Here is a 13,884-nt window from a genome sequence, read left to right on the forward strand (position 1 = left end):
ATGAGACTCTTTCTCAAAAAAAAACAAAAAACAAAAAAACAAAACAAAAAACTGGGGTGGGGGCAGTGCTATACTTTGCAGAGTGAGGTCAGTGAAAATCTCTCTGCAAAGGTGACATTCCTGAAGACTGCATTTTTCTTCCTGCTTCGGGGCTTGGCTGGTGCTGCGCCACCCCCCTGCATGCTCCAGCCCTGACTCTGCTAACTCCACCTCCTCCAGAATGTCACTTCCTTGGAGAGAATGCCCCAATTTAAACCAGCATTGCCACTGCCATTACCTATGGGCCCCTGTCACCCTTCTACATGGTGCCATTCCTACTTGGCGTCTGTTTCTCTTGTATATCTGTCTCTCAGACTCTGAGTGCCGTGTGGCAGCAGAAGCCACCAGCAGCAGCCTCCAGCCAGTGCCCGACACACAGAAGATGCTCAAGGAACACTCGCTCACTTCTGGGTCTGTTTTTTCCTTTTTTCTCTTCTCTCAGGGCCCAGGGCTGGCGGGCTGGCTGCAGGACCCACACTGAGTGGCAGATGGAGAAGCCCTGACAATGTGACATGCCAGGGCACCTGCTCCACATGGGGGAGTGCTGAGGACACCTGCAGAGCAGCCGGGCTGCAGGCGGGGGTCTGCTCTGGGCCCGGACTGGCTCCTGGGCACAGCCATGTCCCTGGCAGCTGCTCGGCGTCACTAAGCCTGCAGCGCAGGGGAGGAGTGTCAGCGCTCAGAAACCTGGGTCAGAGTCACCAGTTGTCAACACTTTCGAGAGAACACAGACATCTGAGGGAGACCTCAGGATGCTGCGCACCAGACCTGGCACCTGCACCTTCCAGACTGCCTCCCACAGGTTATTTCCACTAGGGGTTGGCCCCAAGCTAAGTAATTGCAATCAAGAGGAAATTATAAACCAGTGCCTCTTTGAAGACACAACTGAGACAAGCAGATGCAAAGATAAAAAACAAGGCCTTTCTAAAACAAAACACAAGACAGTGCAGGCTGGCAGACGACTGGTAAAAGGTTTAAATCATAGCAAGCAGCGGTGCAAGGAGCCAAGTGGGGCACAAGACGGGTTTTTTTTTTAATGTATTAACAAAAATATTTGTGCTGTTCCCTGTGGAGCAGGGCTAACCCATAGGCAGTGAGCCCAGAGTGGCGAGAGGCCCGGGTTTGAATATCAGCTCTGTGATTTAGGAGCTAGATGACCTTGAGCAAGTTATTTCACTTTACTGAAGACTCACTTTGCTCATCTATAAAATGGGAATGATTCCTGGATGATCGGTTGTGAGGATTAAAGGAGAGGATATTCGAAGCCCGGCTCAGTATCTGGCGCTGGCTGTTCCTTCCTTTGGCGCCTGCAGGAGCCCCATCTGAGCACTTGTGGGAGGGGTTCCAGGCAAGCCAGGCCCCTCTGTGATTTGGCTGTTGGTAAGTAGAGGCCAGCCCAATGGATCTGGAGTCTGACCCGTGTTTGTGTCCTGGCTCTGACACTTGTTGCTATACGGACCTTAGGCCTTTCTGACCCTCAGTTTCGTCATCTGTAAGATGGGGGCTAAATAAGATGAGGTACCCAGAGCACTAGCCCAGAGGAGACCAAAGTGACCAAAGCGCTTCCTGTTCTTCTTGTTTGTCTCCTGCCGTGATACTCAGGGGTGTGCCCAGTCCGATCTGTCTGACCCTCCCCGGCCCACCCCAGCTGGACACTGGTCTAACCTGGTGGTTTTCTGACCCCAGGTGCACAACAGAATTGTGGAAGGAACTTTTTAAAAAGCTCGGACTGGGATTTAATTGGCCCGACGTGAGGCTAGACACGGGATTTTTAAAGCTCTCCAGGTGATTCTAAGGTGCAGGCAGGGGTGAAGGTCTTTGGTCAGTGGTTCCCAACCCTGACTATACACGAAATCCCAAGGAGGTTGATGTGGGGCTCGGGCCCCGTGCCCAGAGGTTCCGAGTCAGGGGTGCAGTCTGAACATCAGGACTTTGCAGCTCCCTAGGTGATTTTAACATGCCAACAAGATTGAGAACCACCAGAACATTCTTCAAAACCCCAAACTTGCCAGAGGCGCAGCCTTCACTCAGGGTCAAAGATGCTCCAGGCTCTTCACTGGGAAGATCAAATGCAGAGAGCAAAGCCTCTTCTATTCAAAGTTCTCTCCTACAAAATCACGTGCTCTGAGTTTCCTTAAATAATTCATGGCCATTTCTTCCCTTGAGGGCTCAACTACAGTGTGCCCTGAGGGCAGGGAGCCTGGCTGCTCACTAACTTTCTGTTTATTCTGCAAGGAAAGGCAGCAAGGGCCTCTGGGCAGCACACTCCAGCCACCACCAGCTGCACATCAATTCTCTGACGCGGGCTCTGGTCTGAGCTCAGCCAAAGACAGGAGTGAACAAGGCTGGGACGCTGACTGAGATGGGACTGCAGTCCCAGAAGCTGCTTCATGACTGAGGTCTTGTGCCAGGGAGCTGGGCAGGGAAAAATCATTGCTGAACCTACAGTTTAAAGGGTCCACGGCTCTAGCAGTCCGTTTCAATGTGTGTCTTTTAAGCACCACCATTCCTGGCCAGACTCCTGTGATCAGAGGGTAGTTAGAGACCATCTATCCATCCATCCAACTGCCCATACCCACCCACCCATCTATCTACTCACCCATCCATCCTTCCCTCCATCCATCCTTCCCTCCATTCATCCTTTCAGCATTCATGCATGCATGCATTCATTCGTTCACAAAACAGTTACCATGTGCCTGCTATGTGCCAGGCACTGTTTTAGGAGCAGACAAGATCTCTGATCCCAGATAACTGACATTCTATTTGGGGAAGATAGAGAATGAGCAAGTAAACAAATACGTGCCTGTGATAATTTTAGAGGCTGATGAAGGTGAAGAGAATAAGCCTGGGTATGTGACAGGCTGCGAATGGGAGTTTCAGTGGCATTTGAATTGAGAGTTGACTAGTGAAAGGGACCTAGCCATTGGAATGATATTCCAGGCAGAGGGGACAGCAAGTGCAAAGGCCCTGAGGTGGGAGTCGCCTGGGGTGTCTGAGGAAGAGCAGGAAGACTGGTGCCCAGGGCCCAGAGAGCACAGGGCAGAGAGGCAGGCGTGAAGTCAGGGTGATCAGCAGGGCCCAGGGAAGGCGGACCAGATGGGTAAAGGAGAGGAGCTGGATTTATTCCAGGTGCTAAGGGAAGCCAGAGAGGAGAGGAAAGTGCGTGTCCAGCTCTTCTGGCTTCTGTTCCCCACACAGCATTCAGAGGGCAGGGCAGAGGGGAAGCCGGTTTAGAGGAAATAAGGAGGTAGTGTAGACCAAGCTGGTGGCAGAGTAGATCCAACTTGCTCAACTTGCTTTATGGGGAAACTGAGGCCCAGAGCCGGCCCAGTGCCTTTTCCTTAGTTGGGCTCCGAGGTATCGGTTGAGTGCTGGGATTCCCTAGCCCTCTTCCCAATGGCTCAGGCTAACTGATTCCCTCTTCTGTCCTGTTCTCTCCTCTTTGGAAGGACTCACCTCAGCCTTCCAGCCCTCGTTCATTCCACACCCCGCGGACAGACCAGCAGTGGTGCCAGCTTGGCCAGCTCTGTGCTGTGTGGCCTTGGGCAAGTGCCTTCCCCTCTCTAGGCCTTGGTTTCCATCCACATAAAGAGAAGGAGCAAAACTGGATGCTCCACTGAAGGAGGCCTCTTCCAGCTTGGACATACTTCTCATGTCACCTCTGCTGTCCAAGGAAGACACAGCTGAGGGTCTCACTCTGGCAACCAGCCTTGGGGGTGCCAGCCCACAGTCTGGCTGCACTTTGGGCTCTGATACATCAGCCAAAGCATAGACACCGAGCAGGTGGTGGTTTCTGAATCAGACTGACAGTCACTTCCTATGAGACCTTGGATAAATGACTTCACCTCCCAGAGCTTAGGTTTCACATCTAACACAGACCCAGTCTTGGAGCATGTGGGAGGGTCACCGGGTGTAAAATGCCTGGCTGGGAGGGGACTGTCCTGTCAATCTTCTCACCAGTTCATTGCAGGGGGTGGGAGCAAGCCTCGGCCCATCTGGCCCCGCTGCCCCCAGCACTCTCCCCCGGCCATGAGAGAGCCGGGGGCTGGTGAACAGCGGCCTGTGAATAATCCAGGGCTTGTCTTACCTCCAAGGCTTCGTAGTACATATTTTTAGCCTCCATATCTGTCTTGCCCGACATCAACCAGGATTTGATCAAATATTCATAAAAACTGTCCCCGAGTCCTCCAACCGAGACATGGTCTGTGAAGGGAAAGAGGACAAGGACATTATCTCCATCTGCTGCCGGCTCTCACGGGGCAGGGCCTCCTCGCACACCCGCCTGGCCTCAGGGGCCCGGTGCCTGTACGGGCAGGAAGCGGGCATCTCGCCAGCAGCCACCGAACCTGGAACGGGGACTGCAAGGCAGACACAGCCTGCGACTTGGAGGAAACCAGGGCTGTCTAGAGAGCGCTCGTCCTGCACAAAAGTGCCTGGGCTCATCCGGTGGGTGCTATAAATCACCTCGCCCTAGCAGACTGGGGACGGCAGGGCCTCTGGTTATTAACTGTGAGTTGCATTTTTTTACAAAGATAATCTGGTGGCAGGGAGTTCAGAGATTTTTATTACCCAGTGACAAACATGATAATTAATGCTGGGTAGCTTCATAAAAGGCCACGGGAAAGAGGAAGAAAAACCTGAATTTAGCTGGCCAAGCCCTCAAGTAGAGCCACTCTGGAAAAACGGAGTTTAAAATTAGCAAATTGGGATAAATGGAGTTCAAAGGAGCGGGAAAGAGAAGAATTGAGTTGGAACACCCCCTCTCTGCCCTGGTGGCCTCTGCCTGCTGGACAGTGGGCCGGCCAAGGAGCAGGGCCTCACAGGCTGTGGCTGAACCAGAGGTCTCTCCACCCAGGGCCGTCCCAGGAGGAAGACGGGTTGCCCGAGGAACACTTCACCGCAGACGCAAGACAGAAAACACTTCACTCCCAGGCTTTGAAAATTAACAACGGGGAAACGTAAAGGCATTTAATAGATTTAACAAAGAACAAACCAGTTCTGTGTTCTGATTCACTTAAGCAGAGAGACAGAAGAAAGAAAACGGGGGTGGACTGAAGGCGGGGCAGGGGGAATGGGCAGAGTTTTCAACTCCTCAGCAGAAGAAGGGGGCAGACAGAGCGGGGAGAGGGAAAGTGGGTGGGCGGAAGAGGGACAGAAAGAGAGAACACGTCAACAGCTACCATTTATTGTGGGCCAGGAGCCTCACGGTATTATTTATAACTTAATCTTCCGGGCACCCTGCAAGGCAGGTGCTATCGGCCCCATTTCCCAGGTGGGAGAATGGCAACTGGGCCTAAATGGCTCATCCAAGACCATCAAGCTGGTGAAGGGCAGAGCCTCACCTTCCACAGCTGCACAGAGTCAACCAGAGAGTGAAGACAGAGACACGTAGAGAAAGAAAGACAAGTGTGAGGACCGAGGGACCAAAAGACAGGGCAAAGACAGATGGGATCCAGGAATGGGGGTTGAGGGGAGGCCAGCCACATGGTACACTCGCCCTTCTGGCCCCCTCCAGCCCTGATCCATAAATAAGTCCTGGCCCAGCAAGGGTTCCAGAACGGACCAGCAACTGCAAAAACTGGAACAGACAAGATGAAGCATGTGCTTTGGGGAGGAGCCGGAAAGGGCTGGGGTGGGCTGGACTGTGCTCTGGTGTGGAGGTGCCCCACAGAAGGGAAGGGCTGGGCCAGGCCTGGCATGTTGAGGAGGGGCAGGTCTGTTGCAGAGGAGGGGCTGGGGAGGCTAGAAGTCATGGGTTGTCCTCTGCTCAAAGCCCTTCTCCAGCCCCGTCATGGGCACGGCAGCTACGAGCACTGTCACCTCTCGGTGTGGCGCATCCTCCCCACCTCGTTCCCCACGCAGGGGCTCAGGTGTTCTCACAAGCCTGCTCACGGTCCCTCCCCATAGGGTGGCCACGGGGATTAAGTGAAACAAGGCCAGGCACCATCTGAAGCCCTCGGCGGCAGCACTCCCCTTGGGTGGGTGGACCCACCTTGCCATCGGGCGCCCGCCGGGTGTGTGATGAGTGCCTGCGTATGGCTCTGCCTCCCTCACTAGCCCGTGGGCTCTTTGTGGGGAGGGATTGCATGTGGCGCCCGCTCTGTGCCCAGTAACTACAGGGCGCACAGAGATGCCCACGGAGTGCTGAGCGGGTGAATGGAAGGGAGGACTGGGCTCTGCTGGGATGGGAGGCTTGAGCTGTGCCAGGAAGGGCCTCGAATGCCAAGCCAAGGAGTTTAGCCACAGTCATGCGGTGGTGGAGTGTGCACGTGACAAGGTCCAGGCTTCCTCTGGAGGGGCACGCAGGGGAGGGAGCCAGGTCATTAGGGTCTGCGGTGTTGAGATGCGGCTGCCTCTCAGGGGCACTTATGTGGGCATCTCACATGTGAAGGTCCCACTGCTTTACAGCTTATGTGTGTGTGTGGCTGTGTGGGGAGTGTGTGTGTGTATGCGGTGTGGGGTGGGTGTGTATGTGTGGTGGATGAATGTGTGTGGTGTATGTAGGTGAATGGGGGCGTGTGTGTGTGCTGAGGGGTATGGGTGTGTGGATACGTGTGTAGGGAGAGTGTGTGCGTGTCAAGGAGTGTGGTGTGTAGCGTTTGAGGGGACTATGTGTAGTGTGTGGGGTGTGTGTGGAATGTGTGAGGGGTGTGTAGTGTGTGAAGGGAGTGTGTAGTGTGTGAAGGGAGTGTGTAGTGTGTGTGGGAGGGAGTGTGGGTGGTGTGTAGTGTGTGTGCCTGAGGGAGTGTGCAGTGTATGTATATGTGAGGGGAGTGTGTGTAGTGTGTAGGGGAAGTGTGTGTGGGGTGTGTGTTTGTAGTGTGTGTGTGAGGGGAGTGTGTGTAGAGGGAGTGTATGTAATGTGTGTGGTGTCTATGAGGGGAGTGTGGATGTGTGTGAGGGGAGTGTGGATGTGTGTGAGGGGAGTGTGGGTGTGTGGGTCGGTGTGGGGGAGTGTGTAATATGTGTGTGTGAGGGGAGTGTGGATGTGAGGGGAGTGTGGGTGTGTGGGTCTGTGTGTATGGCGGATATGTAATGTGTGTGTGTGTGTGTCTGGGAGGGTGCGTGGGGTAGCAGGGGTGTGTGTGTGTGTGTGTGTCTGGGAGGGTGGGTGGGGTAGTAGGGGTGTGTGTGTGTGTGTGTGTGTGTGTGTGTCTGGGAGGGTGGGTGGGGTAGTAGGGGTGTGTGTGTGTGTGTGTGTGTGTGTGTGTCTGGGAGGGTGGGTGGGGTAGCAGGGGTGTGTGTGTGTGTGTGTGTCTGGGAGGGTGGGTGGGGTAGTAGGGGTGTGTGTGTGTGTGTGTGTGTGTGTGTGTGTGTGTGTGGTCTTCCCCAACACTGCGAGGCAGGCTGGGAGAAGCACAGGCATAGGAATGAGAAGACATGGCTCTGCATTAGCTCAGGGTGCACCACCGCCCACTCTGGGCCTTGGTCTCCCCATCTGCAGGTGTGAAGGGGGCATGAGCTGGTGTCCATGAGCCCCAGAGCAGAGGCAGGCTCTGCTGCTTCCTGACTGTGCCAATGCGCTCGTCACACATGGCAGCAGGAGGCTGGGCCACAAGCCTGGAAATCAGCCGATCTGATACCAGGGAAGCTGCCAGGCTGCAGCTCACACTCCTGTACCTACCAATGAGGTCTGGACTTGCCACTTCCCTCCCACAGAAGAAAGTGTGGGATTCAGGCAGTGGACAAATTACTCAGGTGCCGCACTGGGGGCTGGTGACCTCTCCTCGGCAGCTGTCAGGGGGTTGGCCTCAGGGTCATCTCATTTGTGTTGGGCACCATCGGGGAGCCTGGTGGATTTATCCTGGATGTGAAGTCTTAGCAGTAGGACGGTCTTGGGGCTCCCCTGTTACCCCTGAAGCTCGGTTTCCAGGAGGAGTGGGAAGCCAACAAGAGCAGAGGCCTAGGTAACTGAGATGCAGTCCTAATTCCTCCTTCGTTTCTCTAGGCTGCAATTTCTGTGGTTGCAAATGGGCTACACAGAACCTGCCTGTCCTGCCTTCAGGCTTGTTCTGAAGATTCAAGAAGAGAAAATGACGTGCGTGCACTTAAGCTTATGCAAGGTGGTCATGCTATCATGTGCTAAACGAATACGTATGTACCAAAAAAAAAACCCAACAAAAAACCACAGGAAACCTGAGATGAACCCAGGCACAAAGGCCAGGGGAGGAGGAAGGCAGACGTTTGGGCGAGCTGGGCATTATAATCCCCTCTGCTCTTTAGCAAGCTGAGGGCTCAGATTTTACTAATAGGAAACAATTTCCCATATGCGACTGACTTTGCTCAGACCTGCAGCCCCTGGCACAGCCTGAGAAGAAAATTATGCTTCCCGGCAGGGGCTCCCTTATAATTTGCCAAGGTCTAACTGTTGAGCTGGGAAGCCCACACCCCTCTCGGCCCTTTTCATGGATTCTGCTGCCTTGCCCTGGAGCAGCTCAGAGGGGTTTATCTCCTTACCCAGTCAGGTCTTGCAATTAAAACCAGCAACTGTTACCGAACTGCCTCTTCCCGTGGCCATAATCTGCAATTCAAGCTTCATTTTCTCCCCGTACTTTTGGATTCGGCAGTGTGTTTTGGTTAAAGATACTTTGAGTTTCTGTAAGTGGTTTTTACAGGAGGCCACTTGGGGTGAGGTCATCACTGGGGGAAATTCCTGGGTGGAGGTTTCTGGGGGAGGCTCAGGTTGGAAGGAAAGGCATCAGCTGCTTCGCCACAGTGTCCCCAGTGCCACCTCTCTAGGCCCCGCTTGCATTGTTCCCTTTTGGGACAACTTGGATCATCTTTGGAAGATGGAAGTGAAATCTGTTTCCTGCAGCCTTTGACTGTTCTTCCTACGCCCCTCCATGGCACACAAAGAACGCATCTCACTCTCTTCTTTCATTTTGCAGGACAGGAAACCAAGGTTCAAGGAGATACAGTGAACTCCCCCCTAAGCCACGCAGTCATTAGACTCATACCCACTTTGCCCCTGAGTCTTCGCTGATGTCCCAGAAACTGGGTTGGAGGCAGGGGAAAGGGAAGGGGCCCTTGTTTGCACAGAGACAGTGGGGGTGGGGGCTCTGCCAGGTCTTGGGAGGCCCTAGAGGCAGTGCCCATAGAACCTGTCACTGCCAATTCCGGCTGACCATGACATGTGACCAGGGCCTGCCTCTGCTTCCCAGAGCTGGGCTTCTCAACAGGCATGCACATTCCAGGGGCCTGGGGGACTTGTCCACACTCTCACACCTAAGCGACCCCAAACCCCATTCTGTTGCAGTGGGTAGGGCTGGGGGCTTGTGAATGATGTTCCATGGGTGACTGGCTATTATCTGGCTGAGAAACAAGTCTCTGAACAGAGAACAACTGAAAACTCTGGGACTGATTCTTGTAGGTCTAAGATGTACAGGTGAATTCATGGTGTCTTTTGGTTTTTTTTGGGGACGGAGTCTCACTCTGTCGCCCAGGTTGAAGTGCAGTGGTGCGGTCTTGGCTCACTGCAACCTCCGCCTCCCGGGTTCAAGCGATTCTCCTGCCTCAGCCTCCTGAGTAGCTGGGACTAGAGACACGTGCCACCACACCCAGCTACTTTTTGTATTTTTAGTAGAGACAGGGTTTCGCCATCTTGGCCAGGCTGGTCTAAAACTCCTGACCTCGTGATCCGCCTGCCTCGGCCTCCCGTCAGGTGCTTGGCCTGAATTCATGATTTCTACACTGTTGTACGGTTTTTTTGTTTGTTTGTTTTGTTTTGTTTTAAATTAAAGTTGGAGCCAGGCGTGGTGGCTCACGCCTGTAATCCCAGCACTTTGGGAGGCCAAGGTGGTTGGATCATTTGAGGTCAGGAGTTCGAGACCAGCTTGGCCAACGTGGTGAAGCCCCATCTCTACTAAAAATACAAAAAAAGTAGCCAGACATGGTGGCACATGCTTGTAGTCCCAGCTACTTGGGTGGCTGAGTCAGGAGAATCACTTGAACCTGGGAGGCAGAGGTTGCAGTGAGCCAAGATTGCGCCACTGCACTCCGGCCTGGGCAACAGAGCAAGACTCTGTCTCAAAAACAAAACAAAACAAAAAAAATTGAAGTTAGAAGTGGGGAGCCTGATCAAAGAGGCTTGGAAAGGATGCCTGGCCTCTCTTGGAGCCACTTCTAGAATGGATGACTCCACCTGGGACCCTCCCGAGAACCTGGGGTATAATGCAGGAGGCTCCTGCAGCACCTAAGAGATGGAAGGCTGCGCCATTGATGGGGCCGGAGAAGGTGGGGTGTGGAACGCACAGGGCATGCCTTCAGTAAACAGCAGCCATCACATCCGGCACTGCAGCAGCAGATAACCATAGGCAGGCCCCCAGGATGTGGGGGAAGGCAGGTGGTGTCCAGGGGCACCGAGCGAATGCCTTGCTGGCTGCACGGCTCTGACAGACACATCCTCACTCAGCCCAGGGGCCTGGCAGGGTCTTCCTAGGAAGCCTGGGAAGGAACCGGCTGAATAAGGGGCAGTGGCGTCTCTGTACTCACGTTGCACCCAGTTCCCACTCACTGGGCTGAGGAAGTTGGGGTAGAGGCCAAAGGGCTTTTCGATCTTCCTGAGGACCTTGCGGATGTTCCTGACCTGCCAAGAGACAGACACCAGGTGAGCCTTCATGCTTCCGAAGAAGCCGACTGCATCCAGCCTGCTGAGGATGGGAGGCAGCTGGTTCAGATGCACGGAGGAAACCTTATGAGGAGGCAGGAAGGGAGAGCTGCCCGACAGACTGCAGGCTCCAACCCGGGGGTGGTGACGTGGCCTTGCCCTGGTGCCACGTGAAGGGTGTGGTGGGGCCTGATCCATAGCCTCTCCACTGACTGCTCTGCCTGGTGCCTGGACAGTCTCACCCCAGAACCACTGCCTGGCCGACTCCTACCCCACCCCACTCTCAACACTTCCTCATTGCTGGCTGCTTTAGGGGTCCTTTGAGGGATTCTTTTGGGGAGGGTTTTTTTTTTTTTTTTTTTTGAGACAGTCTCACTCTGTCACTCAGGCTGGAGTGCAGTGGCACGATCTTGGCTCACTGCAACCTTTGCCTCCCAGGTTCAAGCAATGTTCGTGCCTCAGCATCCTGAGTTGCTGAGATTACAGGCCTGTGCCACCATGCCTGGCTAATTTTTGTATTTTTAGTAGAGACAGGGTTTCACCATGTCAGCCAAGCTGTCTCAAACTCCTGACCTTTCTTTTTTGAGACAGAGTCTCACTCCATCACCCAGGCTGGAGTGCGGTGGCGCAATCTCAGCTCACTGCAACCTCCGCCTCCCGGGTTCAAGTGGTTCTCCCGTCTCAGCCTCCTCAGTAGTTAAGACTACAGGCATGCACCACCACACCTGGCTAATTTTTGTATTTTTAGTAGAGATGGGGTTTCGCCATGTTGGCCAGGCTGGTCTCGAACTCTTGACCTCAAGTGATCCACCAGCCTCGGCCTCCCAAAATGCTGGGATTATAGGCGTGAGTCACTGTGCCTGGCCTAGGGAGGGTTCTTTTAAAGGTGGGGTTAATTGACAGTAGCTCATTTGTTAGCTTTAGGTAAAATTGCCTTGTTAATAGGTCAAAAATGGTCAAATCCAGCAATCCCACTATTGGGTATATATCCAAAGGAAATGACATCAGTATGTTGAAGAGATTATCTATATTCCTGTGTTCATTGCAGCATTATTCAAATAGGCAAGATGCGGAATCAACCTAAGTGTCCATCAACAGATGAATGAATAAAGAAAATGTGGTATAGCCAGGCATGGTGGCTCACGCCTATAATCCCAGCACTTTGGGAGGCCAAGGGAGGTGGATCACTTGAGGCCAGGAGTTTGAGACCAGCCGTGGCAACATGGTGAAACCCCATCTCTACTAAAAATACAAAAATTGGCCAGGCATGGTGGCACAGGCCTGTAATCTTAGCTACTCGGGAGGTGGAGGCACAAGCACTGCTTGAACCTGAAGGTAGAGGTTGCAGTGAGCAGAGATGGCGCCTTTGCACTCCAGCCTGGACTCAGCTGTCTCAAAAAAAAAGAAAAGAAAATGTGGTATAGTATAGGCTAGGGGTGGTGGCTCACTCCTGTAATCCCAGCACTTTGGGAGGCTGAGTTGGGCAGATTATTTGAGCCCAGGAGTTTGAGACAAGCCTAGGTAACGTGGCGAAACCGTCTCTACAAAACAAACAAATTAACTGGGTGTGATGGCACATTCTCATAGTCCCAGCTACTCAGGAGGCTGAGGTGGGAGGATCGTTTAAGTCCAGGAGATTGAGGCTGGAGTGAGCTATAATCGTGCCACTCCACTTTAGCCTGGGCAACAGAGTGAGACCCTGCCTCCAAAAAAAAAAAAAAAAAGGAAAAGAAAAAGAAAATGTGGTATACACAATGGAATATAATTCAACCTTAAAAAAGAAAGAAATTCTGTCATTTGCAACATGTATGAACCCAGAGGATATTGTGTTAAGTGAAATAGGCCAGTCCAGAAAGACAAATACTTGATCTCACTTACACGTGGAATGTAATAAAGGTGAACTCATAGAAGTGGGTGTAGTGGCTCACGCCTGTAGTCCCAGCACTTTGGGAGGCTGAGGCGGGCAGATCACCTGAGGTCAGGAGTTCGAGACCAGCCTGGCCAACATGGTGAATCCTGTCTCTAATAAAAATACAAAAATTACCCAGGCATGGTAGCGGGCACCTGTAATCCCAGCTACTCGGGAGGCTGAGGCAGGAGAATCGCTTGAACCGGGAGGCGGAGGTTGCAGTGAGCTGAGATCGTGCCACTGCACTCCAGCCTGGACGGCAGAGAGCGACTCCGTCTCAACAACAACAACAACAAAAAGTAGTAGAGGTAGAGAGTAGAATGGTGGTTACCAAGGGTTGGGGAGATGCTGATCAAAGGATATGAAATTTCAGTTAGGAGGAATCAGTTCAAGAGATCGATGGTATAAGACGTGATGACTGCAGTCCCTAACAATGTATTGTGTTCCTGAAAACTGCTCAGTGCTAAGTGTTACTAACTTAAGTATTCAGAATGCTTAAGTATTCTGGCCATTTAAAAAACAATAAGTATATAAGGCAATCCAAAAAAGGTCCAATATTGGCAGTTTCATATGGCCCAATCTAGTAATATGCTATTTTATCTGATACCCTGGAATTATTTCAGGGGAGAGGCTTGGGCTCCTGAATAACCCTATGCCCTAACAGGCATTTCAGGGTTTTAATAAAAATAATAATTATTATAAAAAGCAGTAACAGCTGTTATCCTTTTTCAGTTCCTTTGAGCCAGATCCGTTATATACATTATCTCCAACCCTCATAACTGACAAGGGATTATCTCAGTGTAACAGACAAGAAACCTGAATCTCAGAGAGGTCTAGTGACTTGCTGATGGCCACCTGGTCCTTAAGTGGCAGAGCCAGGACCTGAATGAATTCTGACAACACAAACCATACATATTCCTGCCCGACACAGGGCAGCACTGGGCCAACACAGATCAGGGCGGTGACCACGGAGCAGAGGCTGCCCCAGCTGGAGCAGAAAGAGGCTGGGTTTGCAACCTTTGGGGCCATGAAGGTGAGAAGTGGAATTAGGAGGGCTTTATCCATAGTGCCTGCTCTCCAACAGTGGTTAAATCCCACTTAGCACATCCTAGCCAGCACAAGACCCCTTGGGAGAGAAAGGCCCTTGGGACCACACTGTCTCATGTTGATAGAGTTATGTGTGTACGGGGCTGGAGTGTGGGAGAGCCACCTTTCTGCAGGCAGACCTTCCTTTCCAGGTGACAGCACTTGGCTTTGCCACGTCAGATTTCATATCCATTTATGTTAACGAAGTCCATTACGGGGACAGGAATGTGCTTGTACCTGCCTT

General features: G+C 52.7%; 1 protein-coding gene across 6 annotated transcripts in view; it reads right to left on the reverse strand.

Annotated features, from left to right (window-relative positions):
- Window positions 1–13,884, reverse strand: part of MAN1C1 (mannosidase alpha class 1C member 1) — a 167,722-nt gene that overhangs the window by 10,187 nt on the left and 143,651 nt on the right. For 5 of the 6 annotated variants that reach the window (XM_055261106.2, XM_055261105.2, XM_055261103.2 and 2 more), the window contains 2 exons: window positions 10,531–10,624; window positions 4,127–4,242 (listed from right to left, as the gene is read on the reverse strand). In XM_055261106.2, the coding sequence (XP_055117081.1) occupies window positions 4,127–4,242; window positions 10,531–10,624 (210 nt within the window). The remainder of the gene's footprint in view (window positions 1–4,126; window positions 4,243–10,530; window positions 10,625–13,884) is intronic. The other variant, XM_055261108.2, reaches the window with a different exon arrangement.

Source organism: Symphalangus syndactylus, chromosome 22, assembly GCF_028878055.3.
Source record: "Symphalangus syndactylus isolate Jambi chromosome 22, NHGRI_mSymSyn1-v2.1_pri, whole genome shotgun sequence".
In the NCBI taxonomy this organism is placed as follows: Eukaryota; Metazoa; Chordata; class Mammalia; order Primates; family Hylobatidae; genus Symphalangus; species Symphalangus syndactylus.